This window comes from Urocitellus parryii, chromosome 9 (genome assembly GCF_045843805.1).
Source record: "Urocitellus parryii isolate mUroPar1 chromosome 9, mUroPar1.hap1, whole genome shotgun sequence".
NCBI lineage: Eukaryota > Metazoa > Chordata > Mammalia > Rodentia > Sciuridae > Urocitellus > Urocitellus parryii.
Window position 1 is genome coordinate 91,134,413 of NC_135539.1, and position 26,547 is coordinate 91,160,959.

General features: G+C 34.1%; 1 protein-coding gene across 1 annotated transcript in view; it reads left to right on the forward strand.

Annotated features, from left to right (window-relative positions):
• The window catches only part of Desi2 (desumoylating isopeptidase 2), a 50,590-nt gene that overhangs the window by 10,214 nt on the left and 13,829 nt on the right, over window positions 1-26,547 (forward strand). Inside the window, exons 2-4 of the mRNA XM_026390739.2 lie at window positions 20,365-20,437; window positions 23,436-23,529; window positions 25,321-25,462. Coding sequence (XP_026246524.1) covers window positions 20,365-20,437; window positions 23,436-23,529; window positions 25,321-25,462 — 309 coding nt within the window. The remainder of the gene's footprint in view (window positions 1-20,364; window positions 20,438-23,435; window positions 23,530-25,320; window positions 25,463-26,547) is intronic.

The window sequence follows — 26,547 nt, forward strand, 5'->3', positions numbered from 1 at the left end:
TCCAATTTTAGATTTCTTTTTCATGGTACCACAGCCTCAAAGTCTCTTGATTATATTGACCAAACCTTGAGTGAGTAGGAAAATAAAAGCAATGAGCAACCCTGCAGAGGCAAAGGTTAGTCAACAAATGATTCTTATTGGTATTAGAAAATTATATTTGAGTATATGAGTAAATTTTTTCACTAAAATATAAGTGTTGTTGTGATAAAATCAGACCAAGAAAGAGCATAGAAAACATTTTCATATGACAGAGAAAAATATAAAATGAAGACAAGGAGGACCAAGCATTTAAATTATGAAATAACAATAATAAATTTAAATTCCCTATTAGATTGGACAGTTATATTTATACTGTGTTAGTCTGCTTTTTGTTGCTGTGACAAAAACCTGAGAAAAATAACTTAAAGGAAGATTGATTAATTTTGATTCACAGTTTTAGAGGTGTCATTCCATGATTGGCTGCAAGGGAAAAAGATCATAGTGGAAGGGAGCAGGTAAGAAAAGCTATCAGCTCATGGCAGCCAGGAAGCACACACAGACTGAGAAGGAGAAGAAGCAAGCACATTGAGCATACATGGGAGGAGCCAGGGACAAGATATTGTCCCCAAATTCACACCTACAGTGACCTATTTCCTTCAACCATGCTCTGCATGCTTGCAGTTTCCACCATTTCCACCACCTCCAGTAGTCCCCCAGCTATCAGTGTATTAATGCGCTAATGCGGTCAGAGCCCTCATGATTAGCTCTCTTCCCTAAAGCCCCACCTCTGAATATTGCTGCATTGGTGTCCAGCCTCGAACACATGAGCTTTTGGTGTACAAACCACAAGTATCCTCTGCATTACAGAAGTTTTAAAATATATATGATCAAAACTCTTGGCCTTTTATGAGCTTTTAGCTTCTTGTCATCCGTAAGAAGATTATCTCTTATATAAAATTACAGAAATAATTTGTTTCCAAGTAGAACACCAATTATCCCAACAGTATATTGAATAATCCACACCTCCCTATATTAATTTGAGGCACAACTACATTTCTCCTATATTAATTACTGTGGATATATAGATCTATTTCAAGACTTTCTGTATTCTTTGTTAAGTTAGTTGCCTCTTCCTGCACTATTATTAGATGTTTAATTGCAGTAATCTTCTACAGTGTTTTGGTATCTGCTTATGTCAGTTTCTCTTACTTCCTTTCAGAATTGTCTTTATTTTTCTCATATTCACTTTTTCAAATTGAATTTAGAAGCAGTTTGTGGGGAGAAAAAGTGTAATAATAAGTGTAATAATACTACAGTTAGGAATAATTTGAGGGAATGAATTGATAGAATTATCATATTGAGTTGTCCTGTAATAAGAGTTAACATTTTTTAAAGTTTTCTGTTTGCCAGCCATTGTACTAGGATATTCCCTAATATTTTTATTCCTTTTTAAGACGATGAAACTGAGGCTTAGCTGAAAAACCTGCTCTTGACACTAAAACTGTACTCTTAACCACTATATTATATTTCTCCTTCCTCATATCATCCCATCTCTCAAGAAAGTATTATGAGGGGATAGGGACGTAGCTCAGTGGTGAAGTGCTTACCTGACATGCATGAAGCCCTAGGTTCAATACCCAGCACCTCAAAAAAAGAAAAAGGGAGAGTGCCTTTATTTGTCCTACCCTCACATCCTTTGAAATAATTTCTGCAGCACTCTTTGGAACTCATGGATAGACAGTGCAAAAACAGATAAGTCCTACATATCCTAAACCTTTTCTATGACTATTCTGCTAAGTTGATGTAAGTGTCAACTTGTCTAGGGCATGTTACCCATGTCTGATGTTGCTGTGGAGGTATTTTTTTTTTATATGATTAACGTAGACTTTGAGTAAAACAAATAATCTTCCATTATATGGGTCTCATCCAATCAGTTGAAGGTCTTAATAGAAAAGACTGAGATCCCCCAAGAAGGAATTCTGCCGTCAGATAAGTTGCAGTATCAACTCTTCCCTACAGATTGGAGACTTGCCAGTCCCCATAGTCATGTGAGCCAGTTCCTTAAAATAGTGACACCCTTATTTTCCCCTCTTTATCTGGGTTAGATTCTAGGTCTACCATTATAATCAGCCCTTCTATCATATACTTATCTAGCAACTCTAGTTAAAAGCAACTGTCCATTCTACACCTCAGCAGCTGGATGCAGCTAGAGAAAAACATACAAGCAATCCTAACTGATCTCACTTTAAAATTGTGACCACAAATCCTAAGAGGGCACTAAATGCTATCTGGCAATGCTTCTTTATTCCTGTGGTCAATTGACATTCCCACTCTCCAAAGCAACTACAATATTTTTCGTACCCTCTTCTCATTTCTTATACCTAGCTTACTTTCAGAGATGACCTCAAAGTTTATTTCTTTGAAGAAGGGAAAAAAAAAAGATAAATGAGAATTTTCTCATGCTTTCACCACCGCTGTTTTATTATAATCTCCCTTTCCTCCTATGATATGGAATGAATTGTCCATGTTCCATGTGGGTGAAACCTTCCAGGAAGGTATCATAGATTCCATATCTTGCATATCTATGCAAGCATTTCTCAGAATTGTTAGCACTCTTATCTGCCTTATCAGTTTTTCTTTTCTAGTATATCATCCCATTGGCAAGTGAATATACTGTAGTATTTTCCAGTTCTCATCCCTTTAAACAGAATTAGTGGTATACTTTGGCATTACCTTTACTTACTATCCCCATATTGTAACATGCTTACATGGAGGTTTGTCTTTTTAAATCAACTTCTTCAAAAATGTTGAAAAAAGTTAAATGTTAGTCTTTATTTTAAAAAGACTAACAAAAAAGAGAAAGACCTGTGTTGCTTCGATTCCATCTTTCCTAACCTGTTGTTCTTTATCTGTGGACAACAAACAATAACATAGTAACAGATTTTTAAGTTTCTCACTCTGACCTTGAGGCAGATACTTACTGTTCTTTTTCTCCCTAGAAGCATAGTAATTGCTTTAAAAATGTTTGTTGCACTTGCTTGACTTTCCCTAGAACTTGTCATCCTGAAACAATTCCTTCCCCTACTGTGTCTTTCTGTTAGTCCCTTGCTGCTTCTGGGAGGCTGCTGTAGAAATCTGCTGATGGGGATCATCAGTGGCTTATCTTTTTTTTCCCCCCCTTTCTGGCTGACTCCTCACTGCTGGAGGCCTGCCCCTCTCTACTATAGTGTTTACATGTTTACCTTTTTTTTTTTTTTTTTTTTTTTTTTTTTGAGATTAGGTCTCTCCATGATCCCCCAGCTGGTCTCAAACTCCTGGGCTCAAGTAGTCCTCTTACCTCAGCCTCCCAAGCACATCACCACTAGCCTCTGCTGTTGTAATAAATCTTCTTACCCTGTCAGGTAGCAGATGATAGCCTTAACCATCTGCATAGGTTCGGAGTAAGAGAACTAAAGAGGAATTAGGACTGAGGAAGGGACAGCAAGAGGCTATAGATGACCTTCTCACTCAAATTTGCCCTCTGTTATCTGTTACAAGAGGTGTGGTATAATACAGTTCTTAGTGGTATAACCTGGAATCAGGATGCATAAATTTTTATCCTACCTTCTGCTTTATAGCTGTGTGACCTTGGGAAAGTTAAATTGGAATAACAATTGTTTCTAACTCATAGGGTTATTGTAAGGATCATGTGAGTTAATTTAAGTAAAATACATGGAATGATAATTGACACATGATAAGCACTAGAAAGTGTTAACTCTTGTTATCACTAGTGTTATTTACAGGATTATATAAAATAAGGGAGCTTCCATTTATATGCTTTAAACAGTTGCAACACTTAGTAACTTGATGTTTAGAATTTTCTCATTTAAAGGAGTGTTACACAACAGAGAATACTGCTACTTAGAATGAAGTGGTAAAATTAGGGTTGTTTTATGTTTGACATTAACTCTGAAATCTCCATAATGTATGTAAAGTTAGGGTTAATTGGGATTTATAATTCTTTTGAATATTTGTGGATCTTGCAAAAACAAAACAAAGAGCATCCTGAGATTGGTTCATGTATACCGTGATATAATTTCTAGCTCTTTATTCAATAGTAAGTTAAAAGAACAACAGGTAATGTATTTAACATCTTTATTCTGTCTCAATATAATCTTTATATTCTAATTTACTGAATAGAGTAAAAAGAGTTGTGCAGTTGAAGTATAGTTGAAGTTCTAGTTTCCAAAAGGAACATATCTTCTAGATTTTCCTTCTCCTTTAAATTTGGAATTAAGTTACTGGAGTAGAGTTTCTACATTATTAAATTAGTGATAAAGTGAGCAGGTTATATGATATTTAGACAAATAGTAGGTGATAGCAATTTCTTTTTATTTCTGTGGTACATGAGGGGCCACCATAATTTTGCATTTTAGGGAAGATGATGAATTAACTTCCATCTAATGTTGTTCGGGATATTTCTAGATCATATAAAGAAAATTAGGGTCATTTAAGGATTTCTATTAGAAAGTACAGCTGTATTATAGAAAATCAGTAAGAAGAAGCTAAGAATCCTGAGCTGTATTGTGACCACTCATTATGTGACCTTGAGTAAGCTGTCCAAATATCCCTAGCATAATTTATATATTTTACATTGTCAAAAAAAAAAAAGTGAAACTACCTTTTAGAATGACATCCCGAAAATAAGTTGTCAGTTTACTGTATGTGTACACGTTTCTACTTTGTTATCATTCTTAATGAGATCCTTATGGAAAAAGACTAACTTAATGATCCTTGTATCTCCACTCTCTCTCTGATACAATGTAGGAGGTATGTGTATATTTTGCTGAATCAAAGTTGCTTTGTTTATAACTTTGCTGGTAAGTAGACCTTTAAAATGAGATTTAAACTAAGATGCAGTATAGAGGACTCTTCTAGAACTGTTGTTTCTCAATTTTATCCTGAATCAACTAAGAAATACTTTTTATATCACACACCCATTGTACATACTCATAACTAAAACCACATGTTTAGAGAATGCCTTCTTGTTTGTCCTCAAGTTCTGTTTTATTACGTTTCTTTCATTTAAAATAATGCTGGTGCAGCCCACTTAAATAATTTCAGGATTCACTGATGAGTTGTGACCTGCAGTTTAAAAGATACCGCTCAAGAAGGTGAGCTCCATGAGAACAGGGACATTTTGTCATTTTCACTTTGTATTAGTGCTTGGTACACAGTAAGTATTCATTAAATATATGTTGAATGGGTCAAAAAGGAAGTTTTTCTTTTCCATAGGTCACATTTAAGGACAAGGGGACTCAGGGTACTCTCCAGTGGTAGAGCATATGGTTAGCAGGCACATGACTCTATGTTGGATTCCTAGCACCACAAAAAAAAAGAGAGAGAGAGAGAGAAAGGACGACAAGGGGAAAATATTACGTCCTTCTTGCTAATTTCAAATCATTAGTATTTGAGTGGTCTACTAAGTATAATACAAAGCATTAAGCAATAAGGAGGATACAGAATTTAAATAAGGCTATCTCCAGCCTTCTGCAGTTTTCCACCTAATCCAAAGGATTAGGCCTTTAAAGAAATTTCAAGATTTTATCAAAAGATTTTACATCAACCATAGACACAACCAACGTGAGAAAGAGTTTCCAAGAACTTGGTTGACAATATCCTGCCCCACCTATTTCTAGTAGAGTCAAATTGTGAATTCCATCAAATAGATTTAGTCTTAAAAATATTCAAGGGACACTTGATTTGCTGTTAACTAGATTTTTTTTATTTTAATTTTTTGCAGTAGTGGAGTTTGAACCCATTGGTTCTCTACCACTGAGCTACATCCCCACTTCTTTTTGTTTTTAATTTTAGGATCTTGCTAAGTTGCCTGGGCTGGCCTCAACTTGTGGTCCTCCTGCCTCCTGAATCACTGGATCACAGTCCGTACAACTGCACCTGGCTTCATTAGACCATTTAAAAACTGTTCTTTAACAGTTTACCATGATCCTGGGTCTAGTTTATTATAGGTCCTAAAAATTAGATTCTTTGACAAATATAATTAGTTTTTAAAAATTAATTTGCCTCATGGTAAAGAGAAGGAAACTCTACCCAAAATATACAGGAGCCCACTTCCTTAATTTTAGCCTATCATGTAAACATAATGTGTCATTTTGTGTACTTCCCCTCATGAATTCAGGACAAGAGCTTTGGCACTATTAAGAGTCAAAGTTTAAAAATTAAAAAAAAAAAAATTTAAAGACTCAAAGTTCAGGTACAATTCTTAAGAAGACTGACTTCAAATTTGTCATCAGACTTGGGTCTTGAGAATAAAATAGGGTGCAGGCTGAATAATTATTCTAAAACAGGTGTAAATGGGGTTAGTCCCAGCAAATAAGGGATTATGAGATATATATATACACACACACACATTTGTAGTCTCAAAAGGAAAAAAAGAAACATCAGAGAACATTTGCAAAACTTAAAATAACATCAACTAAAAATTTTCTGCAAATAATTTATAATCAGAAGTACAGCAATTACTTTCAAACATTAAGGCGTTTTAGTACTGAAAGTTATCAATGATATATAAATAACAAATTATTGAGACTGGTTTTTGTTATATATAAAGATTTTTCCCCAAAACTGATGGTCTTACTCAGTGACTTGCCTACACATTGCAATGTCCTAGGTTCAATCCCCAGTACCACAAAAACAACAAATTTTCACCTAAGACCTAGCAAGTGATGCACTTATTTTCAATAATATTCTTTGGTAATGAAAAAATTGGACATTTTCTTAGAAGTAGTAATGATAGAATAGGATCTGCATGTGGTATAAAGCAGGTTCATAGACATAGCCCTATGTGTTTATGATTTCATCTCAAAAAGGTACTAGTGAGTTTTTTATTAACTGATCTATGATTAGCCTCATGCTAAGGCACCCTAGGTAACATTTTAACATAATTTACTATTTATTAAATAGCCTTTGCTGTAAGATTATCTTGGACTCAATCCAGTGATACCAAAAAAGACCTCGTAAGGTAGATTAATAATGTGAACTTTAAGGACAGTTTAAATGAGACGCAATGAAGTAATTAGCTCACAATCTCCATTATTCAAAATTTATTTGAGGTTTTTAAACTCAATAATTGAAAATTATTAGAGAATGCCTTCTCATGTGTCCTCAAGTTCTGTTGAAAGTGTTCTGTCCCCTAAGTACCTTTTCAAAGATCAAACACTTGCTTTAACCTACTTAGTATATAACATAAACACTGGTTCTAGTATTTTGGGGGAAATAAATCATACTTTTTATTTATTCAGATTATTTAATACTGCCTTTTATATGAAATTAGGCCTAGGCCCTAAGTGGTTAGTATTTTAAGTTCCACACTAGGAAGATAGCATCATTATCACTTTCAAACTGGAAGCATAACATTTTTATAAATTGATAAATCATTGACTAAAATGAAATTTAGTGAAAGTTCTCTATCCAAGAATAACATGATAGTAATATAGCACAATCAATTTGCTTTTGTACACAGTACTTAAAAAAAAAAAGAATAGGAATATTTAGGCCATTTTTTTCCATTGAGGCAAGACAGAGCCCAAAAGCAATTGTACTAATTTATGTTTTTCTTGCTTTCCCACATATTTTCCCCATGAAGAGTTTCCTTTTTTTCCTATTAGATTAATAGTTTGGTAGAATACCTTTTTAAAACCTTCTAGACTTCAGTGACACTGGTTGGTATTAGAGGAGATGAAGTGTGTATGAGAGCTCCTTCCTTGGTCCCCTTCTAAGTACTTTACCATCTCCACTGACTTCAAGAAGTAAGTACAGTACTGTAAGATTGCAGGACCAAAATGAGATGAGGTTCTCCAGCCTTTACTCATGTTCCTCACAGATACAGGCATCCTATAAACAACTGCCTTAAAAAGTCCTTGTACTCAAATTTGTACTTCTCAAGAATAAAATAATTTTAAAGTAGAGTCAAATTAACTCCACCATTATTTGCCATTCAATTCAATGAGTCACCATTCTTGGTAATATGACATCAGCTCCCAGAGATTCTCAAAAATTCTGAAACTTAACAGATAACCAAACTGTCTATGTACACATGCATGCAACTTTTCCCAATATGTAGAGCAGAACATTAGAGATGGATCATATTGTCAATAAATACATGTTTGCTACATCTAACATACTAATGTTTACCTTGGGTCAAGGACTCTTTCTAAGTACTTTATATATGTTAATTCAGTTAATCCTACAACAGTCCTCTGAGGTAGACTCTACTTATCCATGGATTAAAATTTAGATTTTAGACATTTCTTTTTTTGGAAGGGGACTGAACAGTATGCTGGGGCATTTGTAGGCCTGGGACTAAAGTCTCAAAAAGAATTTTATTCTAACTGCAAATCCTGGAGCCAGAACACCTTGGCTCAAATTGTGGTTTCACCATTTACTAGGCGTGTGATCTGAAGAGATTTATAGTAGGTTGCATGCCTGCTGTATGGATTTTCTCAGATATTTTATGAGTATATTCTTTTACTTTACAAACAAGATCACTATAAGGGAAGTAGCCAGCTTCCCCTCTCTATTTCCTTCATTATCACATTTTCTTTAGAGTCCTAGGCTCTACTGATTAAATGTTTAACCCAAAAGACAGATTGAGTACCCTAAAAAAGTTATCAAACATATGTAAAAACTACGGCAAGTTCAATGCTTATATTCATGTTCATTATAATATTAGATAACTTTTTAATCCAAGCAATAATCTTTGAGATTAATTCAAACGTTGTAGAAGAAATGCCCTTGTGCTCTAAACAGGAGTGGAGAAACACTGTGGACTTCCCAGTTTGAGCACTAGGGGATCAGATCCTTAGATTAAACTGACCGTATGATAACCTCAGCTCAAATGGTTGAGATAGGTGGGATATTGTGGTGACTCCTTTGTTGTTTAGTGGTTTGAGAGAGACTATTTTGTGGTAGCCTCTGGCTGGTTCACTGTTTTTCCTTTGGTATGATGTTCAGAAGGGTTTGAGAGGAGTCAAACTGTAAACTAACTTTCATATGAAGTTGTATGATTTCTCTTATTATATCTGAGGGTTTATATAGTTATCAGCACTGGGTAAATATGTACATAGAACCTCTGTTAGTGGATCTGCCCCTAATGTTCTGGTTTTTGCACAGCACTGCCTTTTTTTTTTTTTTTTAATGCTTCTTTATTTAAATAACCTCAAATTCTAAACCACTTAGAATTTGACTTTAGAGAACATTGCATTTCACTGCATGCAAAAGGAGAAACCAAGGTATAATCTGCAGTCCTGGGTTACTTCTCCCCACTGTGAGGCAGTTATGTCTGTACAATGGTTTGGCAAAGCTGCTATGCCAGAGTGCCTCTTTGTGGCCAGACATATGCCAAATGAGTGGGCTGTGAACATTAGCACAGCCAGACAGCGCTGCCTTTGTGTAACCAATTTCTTCTGCAAGGCTGGCCCTTGATATTTCATGTAACTCTCACCCATATTGTCATTACATATAACTCTTCATCCTATCTTCTACAGTTGTTTCAGAGCAGTAGTCCTTAAAATAATCTATTAAACACTAATTGTACTCTTAAACTTGGACCACCACATTCTAGGAATAAAAGTGGTCATTCCCTAGAAGTTAGCTTCTAGGCCTGTTGTTCTACCCCAGGGTTGCAAATGGCCTGAGAATACTGATTACTGATCCCAAAAAAAGAACTTGGAAGACTTAACATTATATTTTTATTTTGTACATTTTATTACTCCTCAGCAACAGACCAGGATACAATGGAGGGCTGCACTATACCTCCAAACAGCAGGAAAGTATATAAGATATTGTTGCGTGCACACTGTGCAGGTAGATTTCTTCAGAGGTTTTATATTTTACTTTATAAAAAAGTCACTCTGTTTAGATCCTCACCCAAAGATTGGAGATGAGGGAAATTGGCCAGCTTCCCCTATCCATTTCCTTCATTATGACATTGTTTAGAGACCTTCTTATCTCACTGCAAGCTTTCCTGGTCACTGATTAGTGTTTAATGCAACAACTGTATTTGGATAAAATATCCTAGATTATTTGTTTTTCCCCAAGTATGTATTTTTAAACTTTTGACATCTGTTACTATTGAGACAACAAAATAAAAGACACATCCAACACAAATTAACAGGAATCTTGCTAACATCCAGTCATAGCTACTTCAGTTTGTTTGTTTTTAGTGGATACATGTTCTTGGCCATGATTTCATTTTGCATATTTATAATATTTTCATATTTTCTGTTAGAAAAAATTGTTTGTAGTTTGTAAAATGAAGTTAAGCAGATTGGTGTTACATGGTGTTCTACAAAAACATGAATTTCCACATAGCAAATAAGAGATGGCTCTTTGAGCTTTTTAGGGAAACAATTGCTCAAGAAGTGCTATGTGAAATGTTTTGATAAAGTAAAATAATTCATGAAATGACAAAGAATGGAAATAAGTTAGAGCATCATTGGAAAGCACTACTACTAATTTTCACAAATTTTAACGGTATAGCAATTACTTCAGTGTGAATAACTAGCAACAGTCATTATCCTAGGGGAGTTCTACAACTGGAATCATTCAATAAAAGCTTGGTCTTCATATGTTTTTTGTTTGTTTACTTAAAATAGGTACCATCCATATTGTCTACATAGCCTTGGCAGGACTTAGAAGCATGCTGACCTTGAATTAAACTCATGTCTTCTGCAGGCAACCTGCCCAGTGTATAAAGATTGAGCCTTCCAGGCGTGTTCTCTAATATTAGATCTAGAAAGCCCTAACAGGAGCAGAAACATTTGGAGGGCATATCTTTATGTGACCAATTCTCCCTGAAGGGCTTACTCTTTTTTCTTAATCTGTCACATCAAATAAAAGCATCTAATTTACTCACTTCACAATGTAAATTCTAAAAATTTCTTCAGAAATGTGCTGCTATTCATGTATGAAAATGTGACACACCAGAATATATATTTAGAATTGTTTTTTCCTGCAATTGTTGAAGTGTTACTTTTTATTATATCCTGTTTTCCTTATAACTAAAAGCAAAGGTTGAAGGCAGCTAGTTAGAATTGGAAATGCAGTCTATAAGAAGTAATCTATCTAAAGGTCTTTGACTGGGAATAGAGAATTCAAGAAACAACTTGTGGTTTATCTTTCATTGTGTTTTTAGAATGTTTTAGGGTACCTAGTACTTTTGTTTTTTTACCTTTATTTTTTTTCCTTGAGAGTTCCATGTCCATAATCTGCATATAGGCATACATTGCTTAACAAGGGAATACACAATTAATTGCCTGTTTGTATTATCAGGCATTTTTGTTGTGCAAACATCATAGAGTATACTTACACAAACCTAAATGGTTCAAGTCAGTCACTCAGTCACTGGCCTGTCTTTTGGAGGTTAAGGTGGAACCTAGGGCCTTATGTCTGCTACAAATTAAGCAAGAGATGTATAAGACTCCTGTCCATGTAACAGAGGATCTGATTTTTTATAGTAAACCTTTTTTCTTTGAAAAGTAGTAAACCCGGACTGGGGTTATAGCTCTGTGGTAGGGTGCTCACCTCACATGTGGAAGTCACTGGGTTCGATCCTCTGCACCACATAAAGATAAAATAAGGTATTGTGTCCATCTACAACTTTAAAAAAAATGTAAAAAAGGAGTACACCCTAATATAATAGTAAAAAGTATAGTATAATAAAAATGTAAGCCAGTAACATAAGCCAGAGTCATTTATCATCATTTATTTACAATGTAATAATTATATGTACTATACTTAAATACAGCCAGCAACTCAGGTTTGTTTATACCAGCATCACAACAAGCATGTGAATAATCTGTTGCACTGTGACCTTAATATGGTTATGATGTCACTTGGCAATGGGAATTTTTCAGCTCTCATAAAATCTTATGGAATCACTATTATATATGAGGTCTGTCTTTAAAGCTTCGTTATGCAGCACATGACTGTCCCCCTCATAGTAAAGTTTACGTTGGAATGCATCTTGTAATAAGAACAAGGAAATGAAGACTTTTTTCTTCATGACTTTCTTGGTTCCCATTTTGCTGAAAGTAGAAAAACCTAATTATGATGCCAAATTACTTTATTTTTTTAAGAATAAAGAATGTATTGTATGGGAAGGAAATTGTATCTTTGAAGGGACTTAGGATATACGTAAAATACTTTTTGTTTAGTGAAATATATAGTTTGCCAGTTATAAAGCAAAAATGAAAATTAGTAAATCCTTTACTTCAATAAACTAATGTTGTTTTTTATTAATTTCTTTATTAGTTCATATAGCATTCATATACCAGTGGATTTTAGTATATTCAGAATTGTGGAGCCATTATCACCAGAATTTTAGAAAATTTTCATCACCCAGGAAGAAAAATGCATACCCATTAGCAGTCACTCCTTGTATCTCCCTCTCCTGCCCCACAAACTTTCAGTCATAAGTAACCACAAATCTGTATTGATTTATCTATTTTGGGTATTTCATATACATAGAATTACAATATGTGGTCTTTGATAATTGGCTCCTTTACCTAGCTTAATGTTTTCAAGATTCATTCATATTGTAGTATACATCAATACTTCATTTTATTGAGAAATGGTACTGTATTGTATAGATGTGTCACATTTATTATTTCCACTTTGGGACTGTTATAAATAAATGTTGTTGTTAACACTGGTTGCAAATTTTCATGTGACTATTTATTTTCATTTCTCTTGCATATATACAAAGAAGTAAAATTGCTAGGTGACATGGTAATTCTAAGTACGTTTTTTTAACAAACTGCCAAACCATTTTCCAAAGCAACTGTACCATCTTACATTCCAACCAGTACAGTGTAAGGGTTCTCATTTCTTAACATCCTTGCTAACATTTTTTTATTACTTGCCTTTTAAAAAATTATTCTCTTCTGAATGCATGTGAAATGATACCTAATTGTATTTTTGATTTGGGTGTCTTCTTTGGAGAAATGCTTATTTAGATCTTTTGCCCATTTTATTTTAGCAGTCCCTTATCAGAGATATGATTTGTCAATGTTTTCTCTCAATTTGTGCATACCTTTTCACTTTTTGTTTGTTTTGTATTAGAGATTTAATCCAGGGGCACTCTACCACTGAGTTACACTCCCAACCCTTTATTATTTTATTTTTAGACAGGATCTAACTAAGTTGCTGAGGCTGGCCTTGAATTTACAATCCTCCTGCAGTCACTGGGAATATGGGTGTGCGCTATCAACGCGCCTAGGTTGCCTTTTCACTTTCTTGATAGCAACATTAAAAAAAAGTAAATTTTGCTGGCATCCAGTTTAACTACTTTTTCTTTTGTTGCTTGTGCTTTTAGTACCAGAGCTAAGAAGCCACTGCATAATCCAGTATCATGAGGATATGCTTATGTTTCTTCTGTTTTCGTTTTTACATTTAGGCCTTTGATCCATTTTTAGTTAATTTTTGTATATTGTGTTAGGGTAGGACTCCAACTTCATTCACTTGATGTAGGTATCCAATTCTCCCAGTTTCATTTGTTGAAAAGACTGTTCTTCCACCCACTGAATTGTTTTGGTAGCCTTGATAAAGATAATCTATAAATGTAAGGATTTATTTCTGAACTGTGAATTCCATTTTGTTGATCTATATGTCTCTCTCCATGTCAATAACATACTGTCTTGATTACTATAATTCTGTACCAAGTTTTAAAATCAGAAAGTGAGAGTTTCCAGTATTTTCAAGATTATTTGGCTATTCTCAGTCCTTTGAATTTCCACATGAATTTTAAGATTAGTTTGTTAATTTCTGGGGGGAAAAAAAAAAGACAGCTGGGATTTTGATAAAATTGGGGGAATATTGCCAGTATTAAGCCTTCTGGTACATGCACATAGGTTATTTTTCCATTTAATTATTTAATTTCTTTCGATAATGTTTTATAGTTTTGGGGTACAAGTTATATAAATTTATCCAACTTTGGTTTTTGATACAACTATAAATGGAATAACTTTGTTAATTTATTTTTGGGTTATTTGCTAATATATAGAAATAGTTTGATTTTTTTTCTTTTTACAGAGAGGGAGAGAGAGAGAGAATTTAATATTTATTTTTTAGTTTTTGGCGGACACAACATCTTTATTTGTATGTGGTGCTGAGGATTGACCCCAGCGCCACACGCATGCCAGGCGAGCGCGCTACCGCTTGAGCCACATCCCCAGCCCTGATTTTTTAATATTGATCTCGTGTTACAACCTTGTTGAACTTGTTTTATTAGTTTTAATAGTTTTTCAGTGGATCTCTCTTTTTTTTTTTTTTTTTTTTTTGTACATAAGATGTCATCTGCAAAGATAAGTAAAATTTTACTTCTTTTTTCCCATCCTTCTGCCTTTTACTTTTTCTTTTCTAATTGCCCTGGCTAGAATCGCCAGCACATGTCTAATAAACTTGGCAAGAACAGGCATCCTTCCTAATTTTAAAAGGAAAGTATTCAGTGTTTCACTGTTAAGTATGATGTTCTGCATCTGTTGAGATGTGGGCTATTACATTGGTTGATTTTTTTTTTTTTTAATGTTAAATCCTTCATTCTAGGGATAAATCCTATTTGTCAAATCCAGGTTTGATTTGCTAGCATTTTGCAGAATGTTTTTAAATCTGTTTTTATAAGAGTTATTTGTATTGTGATATCTTTGCTTCAATATCAACTTAATGTTGGCTTCAGAATGAATTGTGAAGCATTCACTTCTATATTTTAGAAGTTTGTGAAGAAATGGTATTCATTCTTATTAATCTGATAGAATTTGCCAATGAAATCATCTGGTCCTGGCCTTTTCTTTATGGGTAGTTTTTAAATTACTAGCTCATTTTTCTCATTTGAAGTCTTTTCAGATTTTCTGTTTCTTCTCAATTTAGTTTTGGTAGTTTGTGTCTTTCCAGGAAATTTGCCCATTTTGTTCATTATATAATTTCTTGGCATACCATTGTTTATAGTATTCCTTATAATCCTTTATATTTATTAGGTTAGTAGAGCCATCTCTTTATAGAGATGGTTAATTCCAACCAGTAAGTAGATAGTTACTTTAACCTCACAAAGAAATTACCTCTTGGGCTGAGGTTGTAGCTCAGTGGTAGAGTGCTTGCCTAGCAAGTGTGAGACATTGGGTTCAATTCTCAGCACCACATACAAATAAATAAAATAAAGGTACATTGACAACTAAAAATATTTTTAAAAAAAGGATTACCTCTTAAAATTTAGAGGCCTTGCTAGAGATAGAAAATTCAAAGAAAATGTGAAAAACAAAGAACTATTATTGCTACTAGTGAATAAGTAACATTATTAATTTCTGCCTAGCCCAGAGTATTGAAAGAGCCATCAAAAAGGAAAAATCTAGATGTGGGCAGTGTACATCATAGGTCTTTAATTCTACCCAAAGGATTATCTGGGTTAAAAATACTTTCTTAACAACTTGTAGGCTTTCTATAACCTTGGACAAAATAGTTGGCCTGATTGTGCAACTTTCTATCTGAAAATGGAGAAAATACTACTACTTGCAAAGCTATTCATTTCTTATTGTACTGTACTTTATTGTACAGTTCATTTTTTTAATTGTACTGACTCAGCAATTCTTTAGGAACTTTATATAGGCCAGAGCTAATTATAGTAAATTTGAAAGTACTGACCAAATTTAGGGATGATACCTTCTTTCTTGTGCATAAGTTTCTTCCATTTAACAGAAAGATGTGTCAACACATACCATTTTTTTAGAATGCAGAGTCCTTTTTTTTCTTTTATGCAGTCCTGAGAATTGAACCCAGAACCCCACACTCACAACAAAAGTGCTCTACCACTGAGTTGTATTCTTCCAATCTGAATGTGAGGAAATTTCCAACTGAAGTCGTACAGTGCCCAGGCAACATTTAGGGAATTCTAAGTGTAGGATCCCTGAGAAGAGAATAGAGGAAACTAATTTGTAAAAAAGAAGAAAATAAAAATTTTGTGAGTTCACGGTCCCCATTCTGACAAGAGCATTTCCATCTAATCAACTCTTGGCAAAAGTCACCATTTTTTCCCATGAAAATCTTTAAAAAAACATTTTAGATTCCCTGTATCCCTGTATAGAAATATGTTATAAAGCGCTTTTAGAAGCTGTATACTGCTTAACTAAAAGATTGTTAAAATTAAGTGATTCTGAACAGTAAATGGAAATGGAGTTTGAAACCTTTCAATTATTGCATGCAAACCATTATGTATATATCTCTTTTAGGGGGAAATATTCTGTATTTGTGAGTTCACGGTCCCCATTCTGACAAGAGCATTTCCATCTAATCAACTCTTGGCAAAAGTCACCATTTTTTCCCATGAAAATCTTTAAAAAAACATTTTAGATTCCCTGTATCCCTGTATAGAAATATGTTATAAAGCGCTTTTAGAAGCTGTATACTGCTTAACTAAAAGATTGTTAAAATTAAGTGATTCTGAACAGTAAATGGAAATGGAGTTTGAAACCTTTCAATTATTGCATGCAAACCATTATGTATATATCTCTTTTAGGGGGAAATATTCTGTATTTGAAGAAGCACATATGAAAAAAAGAGGAAAAGCTACTTTAAAATAGAGCTGTCTCCTCCCAGAACAAAAATCCTGTTAGTGCTATTGTTAAGGAAGGCAGTAGCAAAGTATTGGTTGCAAGGTGTATAAACAATGGGATTGGGGGCTGGAGGGATTTGAGTCCTAGAAGCTGACTGCCAAGGAAACCACTGACAAGAGGGAACCAGGCTAATTCTTTGTGGTATTTTCTGCTCTCTTAATTTGAAATGGGGGAGAAAATAAGAAGATCATTCTCAATAGTCTCCCCCTTTTTATTTTGAAAAATTTTAAACCTACAGAAGTGAAAGAAAAGCACAACCTATATGCCTTTCACTTTGATGGATTAGTGTTTTAACATTTTGTTGTATTCATTTTCTTATACATAGACATAGAAGGGAGTCATATAGAAAGTAAGTCACAAACACAGTAATTCTCTAACTACTTTAGCATGTGTTTTCTGAGAAGACAATATATGCCTAAACACAGTACTTTTATCACACCCAGGAAATTTTTAATTACTGCAATATTATCTACTATGTAGCTTATATTCTTCTTTCCCCCAGTTGTCCCAATAATGGTCTCCTTAGTTTGCTTTTTTTTTTTTTAATATAGGATCCAGTCAAGGTTCATTCATTGCATTTAGTTGTCTTATAGTCACCAGGCTAGGTCTGATGGTGCATGCCTGTAATCCCAGCAACTCACTCAGGAGGCTGAGGCAGAAGGATTGCAAGTTTGAGGCCATCCTCAACAATTTAGAGAAGCCCAGAGCAACTTAGCAAGACTCTATCTCAAAAATAAAAAATAAAAATTTAAGGACTGGGAGTATGACTCAGTGGTTAAGCGCCACTGGGTTCAATCCTGGACACTGAAAAAAAAAAAAGTAAAAAAAGAATAGGGGCTGGGGATGTGGCTCAAGCAGTAGCGTGCTCACCTGGCATGCGCAGGGTGCTGGGTTCGATCCTCGGCACCACATAAAAATAAAGATGTTGTGTCTGCCAAAAACTAAAAAATTACCCCTCCCTCCCTCCCTCCCTCCCTCCCTCCCTCCCTCCCTCTCTCTCTCTCTCCCCCCCCCCTCTCTCTCTCTCTCTCTCTCTCTCTCTCTCTCTCTCTCATAAAAAAAAAAAAAAAAAAAAAGAATAGCCACCGTTCTTCTGCCTGAAAGGACCAGGCCATTTTTCTTATAGAATGTCCCACTATGTCCAGACTTACCTGATTTTCTCATTATGATTATATTCTATTTAACACATTTGACAAGCAAACTAACAGAGGAAATGCTATAGCCTTTGGGTTTTCATCACATCTGGAGGCATATGGCATCAGTTTGTCCAGCTACTGACTATAACCAGTTTAGTCATTTGGATAAAGTGATATGCACCATATTTTTCCATTGCAAAGGTATGCATTCTCCTTGTAATTTAGGGAAAATGAGAGGAAAAGGATACTTTGAATCCATGTGAATATCATTTATCCACCACCCTTCTTCCAATAGTTTTATCATCCTTGCCTGAATCTATTCACTGAGGGCCGCAAAATGATGATTACCAAATTCTCTGCCCTTACATCTATGTTTAATCATTTAATTAACTGACTTTTCTTTCTTTTTTGGTACTGGGGATTAAACCTGGGCACTCTCCCACTGAGCAACACCCCCAGCCCTTTCTATTTTTTTATTTTGAGACAGGATCTCACTAAACTGGTGGTACATGTTTACTGGTGAGATTGCTGAGATTACAGGAGTACACCACTGTGCTCAGCTTTTTGTGGATCTTTATTTTTCAACATCCATAATATATTATTACTTTATTCCTTCTGGTAATTGTATGATAGTCTGACATTTAGATTATTTCTACTTTCTTAGTATTATAGGCAACTACAGTTAATATTTGAAGTTGTCTTTGCATGTTGATCTATAGAATAGATCCCAAGAAGTGAAATGGTTAAATAGCCCTTACTGATTTGCACTTGTGCAAGGTCTTCCTCATGTCTTTACCAATACCATTAACATTTTTAATGTTTTTCTTTTTACTAGTAAGATTGTTACTTCGTTTTGGTTGACTACTAATTTCTTCTAAGATTGCTCACATCTGTAGGAGTTATTTTTTCTAGTTGAGGTTTTATTTACAGGTATATTTGGCTGTCTGAACTTTTACTGCCCAAATTCTGGTATTAAATATGTTTGGGTAAATGTTTTATGAAATTTCTTGCTATATGCATTAGTGATATACTCCCTTTACAATTGCTTTGATTCACTTTCCTAACTTGCTTTTCAAATTCTGACTGTCTAAAATTAGGAATCCAGTAGGTTCACATAGGGAAGAACACTTTGAAGTCTCATATTAATCTTTGTTACATGTATTAAATTTTTCCCCTTCTATGTTTTGATATTATATGTATAGTTTTACACAATAAAAAGTTGTGCATTTTATATTAAATGTCTTTTGATGTTTTTCCCTATAAATTCTAGGTTTTTTCGCTTTATTTAGGTTGGCCTTTCTTTCTTTTTTTTTTTTTTTTAAAGTTGGTAGTTCAAAACATTACACAGTTCTTAAGGCCTTTCTTATCTAGCATTTTTTTCTAATCTTTTATTCTAGTGTATGGTTATTTGTAGACACACTAGAATCTTTTGGATACATGAAGTTCATTTTTACTCATCAATTTTGTCAACACATTTTTAATAATTTATTCTTTGTCATTAATTTTAAATGCTGTATTATACACCATGTTTTTATATATATATACAAGGATTGTTTGAGGATGTTCTTGCAATAGATCATATTGTTGAAGTGAATATTTTTATATCTAGTTGGGAAAGTCCCTTATTTGTCAAATATTTTTAATCATGTAATTTTATTCCCATTTAAAAGGGGGAAAATCAACTTTTCCATTTATGCTTCCTCCAACAATATGAGAATGCATAGTTTTCCAGGCCTGGGAGAAACTTGCTAGAATATAGAGCCAAGGTTAAGTAGGACTTGAATAAACTTATAAAAATTAAAGATGTGTTATCTATCTGCTAAACCAGGAGAAATCAAATAGGTTTTTAATATTGTTGAAGTGTTACCCTCTTGTTTAATGAGCTGTTAACCACTACCCCTTCTAGTTTTAATCCTGTCTGGTAATTTGGAATTGTATTACCTATATACATTTCCTTTCCCCTTCCAGCTTCCTAGCATTTCTTTTTCCTCTTCCCCTACCCAATCCATCCAGTTTTCTGTCTAGAGAAATCTCATTTGTTCCTAAAGACCCAGTTTGGATAGTGCCTTTTCTAGGAAGTTTTTCTTTATGCCAATGATAGGAAGATTGTTCTAACCTCTGTGCTTCATATTATTTATTCCTGTTCTTTATCAATGTCAAAGTTTAGGCCAGATCAGGATATATGACACATGCCATAAAATGATTGTTGAAAAGAATAAAATATCCCTGCCTTCAGAGAGCTCACTAGAGAATGAAACTAAAAGCTTAGAATTAAAGAAAAATAGATAACAAAAACAGCTATTATATATTTTTAAAAAGCACTGACAGATGAGATTTTATGTAAAAATTTTGCCGACCTGACCAGGTTTATATTTTATTGCTTATGTCCGAAGCTTTAGATAATGTAGTTTGAATGCAGGAAGGCCTTCCAGATGAGATGTGGCACAAACCTTAAAGACATTCATGGGTCCAAATGAGTTGTTATCGTGGGAGTTTCAGAGTTGTAAAGTGAGATTACATGCTTCTTATAATGTGTAGTTGAGTTGTAAGTGAATGGATATTTGGAATCTTTTTTGTTTTTTTCTTAGTACTGGATGAATGAATACACCTCATCTATTGGAATTGGAGTTTTTCATTCAGGAATTGAAGTATATGGAAGAGGTACGTGTATACACAGTTTAAATACTTTTCTGAATATTTTGTTCTTTAAAAAAATTGCAAAATCATAATTATAACTTTTTTCTTTTTTTTTTTTTAAACCACTCCCATATGTTATTGCAGAAAGTGAAGTGAGGGTGGAGGGAAAATCCCCATATTTGTTTGTACTGTTTTGGAAAATTTTCCAAAATAGAATGTATCTAGGGAGAAAGTTCTGAAAATACAGAGGTGTACATTCATTTTATCATCTTTTATTCTAAATATTATGTGTTAACAAAATACTTCCCTTTTGAGATCATTTTACTATGATAGTTTGTTTTGCTCTAATGTGTATTGTTAAGAGTTCCTAAGAAACTTTGCATTATGAAAACAATCATTTTGTCTGGAACAAAGTGTTGTGTTAGACAATGTCAAATTTGAAATACCAATTTCCTGAGGGAATTTCAGTAATAAATTTGGTTTTGTAAACCTATAAATACACATCTATAAAGTCTAAAGACTTTGCTGAGCAAATCCTGCTTTAGATTACATCTAGATTTTGCTCAAGAATGATGGCCTTTGTCATAAACTCAGCCTTTTTCATTCTTGTTACCTTTATTATGCTTCATTATGATAAACATGACAGGAGTTATTTAAACCAAGCAGCTGTGTTTTCAACAGCTTTTTTCTTTGTTCTGGTTCCCACTCTCGGTAAAAGATGATCTATTCCTGATCAAGTTGTAACTGGTAACTAGTAATGATCTGTCCTTAAGATAGATCACATTGCCCACTTCATGAGGGTTATGATAATATACCAGTTTGAAGCATAAACTTAATCTACAGCAGAAATGCCCGTATTTATATCAGCAAAAAAGTCTTTATAAACTCTTAAGAATGTTATTGTGGCTTTCTGAGAGTTACTCCTGAGATTACATGTCAGCTTTAGCTAAAATAAATAATGACCCATTTTCTTAAATGTACCAATCTGTTTGTTTTTTGTTTTGTTTTGTTTTGTTTTTTTTTGATGGTGAGGATGGAACTCGACCTGGTGCATGCTGAGCAGGTGCTCTAGCACACAGCTATATCCCCAGCCCTGCCCCCCTTTTTTATTCCACATTAGCTGCCTCTAAATACAGTTTAGCATATTAAATCTGAGCTATAAAGATCTTCTGTTTAAGCTCCATTTTATTTGAAAGGCTGCACCTACCAAATAATCCCAAGAAACAATGAGATGTTTGGGCTGAAAGTTTTAATGATTAGAGTATTGCTATAGGTGCTATCATGGTGTGTGCATTGTTCTCTTGATTTGTGTGGCTTTCACCAAAATTGTACTTGTATTCCTTCTTGACTGAAATTTGGTTCATATGCTACAGTTAAAGTGCCATCAAGTTTTGAACCACATGAACTACTGTGCAGTAGTTGATGGCATGTAGCATTTTCTGTTTTTCAGATAAAGTAACTGAGGCTCAAACCTGCTGAAAGTCATATGCTAACAAGTAGGATTTGAAAATTTGAACCCAAATGTTCTTATATGCTGGGCCATTGTTCTGTTACCTGCATAATTATTGTTCCTCTTCATAAAATGATTTAGGAATAATTAGAAGCATGATTCAAAACATGTCCATGTAAACATAGCAAAACTATGACCAAATATATTCTTGAAAGTGGATGATTGCTTCTTTTATAAAAGAATAAGTGGGGGGCTGGGGATGTGGCTCACGCGGTAGCGCGCTCGCCTGGCATGCGTGCGGCCCGGGTTTGATCCTCAGCACCACATACAAACAAAAATTTGTGTCCACTGAAAAGTAAAATAAATAAATAAATAGAAATTAAATTTGTTTAAAAAAATAAAAAAAATAAAAGAGTAAGTGGATCTTTGTCTTTCCTTACTATAATTGAAAGAGTTAAATCTAGATGTGATTTTCTTATGTCCAATCTGATTATCTACAATATCTCTATAAAATTCTATCATTAAAAAGTGTGAAATTTGGGGCTGGGGTTGTGGCTCAGCAGTAGAGCACACACCTAGCATATGCAGGGCCGTGGGTTCAATCCTGAGCACCACATAAAAATAATAAATAAATAAAGATATTGTGATCAACTACAACTAAAAAATATTTTTAAAAATGTGAAATTTATATTTCAGAATTGAATACTAAATACTTTCTCATCTACGTAATTTTGTTTCTGAAAGATCTAAATCCAGAGTATACTTAGTATCTGCCTTGTTCTTTCCTATGCTTTGTTCTAAGACCTTTTAAGATTATATTTAATAAATCTTAAGTGATGAGATTAATTTAAATATTGTTTGGAATTCTTTGTATCTACTAAGACTTAACCACTTAAAAATCTGCCTGAGAAAATAGAACTGTGGTCAGAAATTTTTCCTCCTTTCTGATTTGAAACTATTCTCTGCTTTTGTTCTAGAGGAGAATTTATATCTGATGAGGTGGTCATACATGCAGTGTCCTCCTAGCTAAAAGATTATTGTGCAGAGTGTGACTGTATGAGGGGTGGGTGTATATGTTAATTTTGATAGCTTATTTTTGGAACAAGGGAAATTAAATTCACTGTTTTAGGTTTGATGTTTCACCTTTAATCCAGCATAAATCCAGTCTTGATCCCAGGAAACATGAAAACTCATGCCATTAGACAGTTTCTCCACTCAAGTGTAAGTTTGAAAAGTGACAAAACACTGAGCTGACCATCTACTTAGTTTGGCATGATGCTTTTGCAGAGAGACTGTTCACTTTTGAGTGTTAGTCACCCTCCTTTTTTGTGAGTACAAAGTAAATATAATAGTCAAGATTACCTTTGAGTATCTTTTATTATTCAAGTTTCAGATCTTTGTGACAGCTGTTTCTCTACTAGTAATAGTTAAATGAGATGATCATGAAAGCATCTAATAAACTGAAAAATATTTAGATGTTATCATTATCCTCATCATTGATTAAAGCTAATTGAGCATTCTGGTTAAATTTTATGTGATAAATACTAAAAATCATGAGTTTTCTCTTTGCAGAATTTGCTTATGGTGGCCATCCATATCCTTTTTCTGGAATATTTGAAATTTCCCCAGGAAATGCTTCTGAACTAGGAGAAACATTTAAATTTAAGTAAGTAGGGAGGATAATTTTCATTACACTGTCTTAGGAACCAAAGCTTGTTCTTTAGGCATATAGAATTCATTCTGTAAAATTGAAACCTAAAAAGTTAAAATGTTTGTTTTATTTGCTGACATAATATATGTGTATGTATTTATTTAAGTTGTTTTGCAAAGGTGAAAATTAGTCAAGTAAATTGTCTAAAATAAACTTCTGTTGGTTTTCTTCAGGACCTATATAGGTTATTCTGTCTGATTTTTAAATATTTGTGTCTTTGTATAACCCAGGTTCTGACTCAGAAAACTCCTACCCAATTATCAGTCCCCATCTCCTAAACCGGGAAAAGTTTTGTGACCTAAATTTTTCATTATTTAAAATACCTTCATCTTCCCAATGAAAGTAACACTATACATTTGAAATAACTAAACATCTGATTAGCCTGGAAACTATAATTAAGATACAGGTGTCACGTATAATGATAAACCTCAAACATGTGGATGTCTGTAATCCCATCAGCTCGGGAGCCTGAGGTAGAAGGATCCCAAATTCAAAGCCAGCCTCTGCAACTTAGCAAGGCCCTAAGCAACTTGGTGAAACTCTGTTTCTAAATATAAAATGGAATGGGAATGTGACTTAAGTGGTTAAGCGCCCCTGGGTTCAAGCCCCACTTAAAAAAAAAAAAAAAATGTGTGTGGATATAAGTGTTCTCCAGAGCCTTACAAGTGATAAACAGCAATGAAAATCTAAATACTAATAATCAAATTTCTATTTCTTAATTAAAGAGAAATAATTTGTACTAATATTTAGAATCTTAGTTTCAAGAACCTTTAAAGAAACTTGTGGACCAACTACAGTAATCCCAGTGACTCAGGCAGCTAAGGCAGGAAGATCACGAGTTCAAAACCAGCCTCAGCAACTTTGTGAGGCCCTAAGCAACCTAGCAAGACCCTGACTCAAATTTTTAAAAAGGACAGGGATGTGGCTCAGTGGTTCAATCCTGGTACCCAAGGAAAAGAAAAGAAACTTGTGGGCCTATGATAGTTAACTTGCCAAGTGAAAAATAATAACAAAATGAGGTTATAACATAGAGAAGTTCAGTACAGGGCTTACTGCAAAGTTATAACTCTTAGCTTACCACTGAATCAAACCATTTAGGTATAGAAGTGCTATAATGTATCTTGAATCCATTCCTTAGGTCTCCTTTAAGCAAAACTGCTTGATAATAAAACAACTTTCTAATTATTTTCAGCTTTCTTTGACATCTACCTTGTATCTGACTAAAATTCTGCCTTTTATTGAATGAATAATGTCTATTGCATTTTCCAGGGTAGTACTTTCTGGTTATTTTTGTTTCATATTTTTTATAATGCTTTTAAAAACGTAGTCAGGTTTGACAGTTCATCTCACTGCATAGTGGCAGCAGATAAGTTAAAAGATTATTTCTAAGTGAAAATATGGCCAGCCCTTTGCTGATGAGTATAATTAAGCAAAAATATTTTTAGCATGGAACTTGTTCTCTAATGACATATATTGTTTCATAAAGAAGACAACTTGTATATTTGTATAATATAGAAAACAGTGTACTTACAAGCTTGTTGCAGAAAAGTTGGAGCTAAAACAATTGAAATTTTAAAAATATTTCATTTACCTTTAGTCTTATTGATCCTGATTTATTACTTCAATCATAACATTCCTGGAAATAAACAAGCTTTTAAATATGCTTATAAATAACTGAACCTCACACAGCTATGTTCTCTTTTTCTTCCATTTTTTCATTTTTATCTTTTCTTTCTGTTCTTTAAGAGAAGCTGTTGTTTTAGGGAGCACTGACTTCCTAGAAGATGATATAGAAAAAATTGTAGAAGAACTGGGAAAAGAATATAAAGGCAATGCATATCATTTGATGCATAAAAACTGCAATCACTTTTCTTCAGCTTTATCAGAGGTAAATTAAATTTTATTCTAAAAGTTCTTTGGATAAATAATAATAATAATATACTTGCTGTTCCACTATATTCAGTCTTGTTTCATTTCTTTTTCTGATTATCCTTGTTGTATGAAAAATAGCATTTGTATTTCTTTCTCTTGCATGATCTTTTCTGAGTTGGCAACTTCAGAGTTAGTACATCTTTAAATGGTAATTCTTTTCATTCCCTTACCATCAGGACAGGGTACAAGTAGTTGTCTCTTATTCTTACTCATTTTATTGCAATATCATGTTAATGTTCCTTGGAAGTGACACATATCCAAGAAAAACAACTTTAAAATGGGAAAGGTTTATTTTGGCTCATGGTTTCAGTCCATGGTAGGTCAGCCCTTTTGGTTTTGGGCCTACGGCAGCATAGCACATCATGACAGGGAACATGTAGTGGATTGAGCTGTTTATCTCATAGTGGCCAGAAAGCAGAGAGAGAAAAAGAGGGCCAGGTCCTATGTCCTCTTCAAGAACATACCCCCAATGACCTGATGACCTACTACTAGGACCCACATCTTAAAAGATTCTGGCACATCCCAGTAGCACCTCACACTGGTGACCAAGCACATGAACCTTTGGATATTTAAGATCCAAACATATCTTACCTGAAATTTTCACTTTAAAAAAAGAAATGCTGGCCAGATGCAGTGGCACCCTATAATTCCAGAGGCTGAGACAGGGAGAGTCAGGAGTTCGAAGCCAGTTTTAGCAACAGCGAGGTGCCAAACAACTCAGTGAGACCCTGTCTCTAAATGAAATACAAAATAGATCTGAGATGTGGCTCACATCCCCAGGGATGTGAGCCAGGGTCGATTGCCCCTGAGTTCAATCCCCAATACTTTAAAAAAAAAAAAAAATGCCGGGCTAGAGTTGTAGCTCATTGATAATGTGCTTGCCTGGCATGTGTGAGGCACTGGGTTCGATCCTTAGCACCACATAATAAATAAGTAAATAAATAAATAAAACAAAGGTATTGTGGCCATCTACAACTAAAAAATAAATAATAAAAAGAAATGCCTAGACTTCTGTTTCTTAGCTACTAGGGTTTTGCTGAA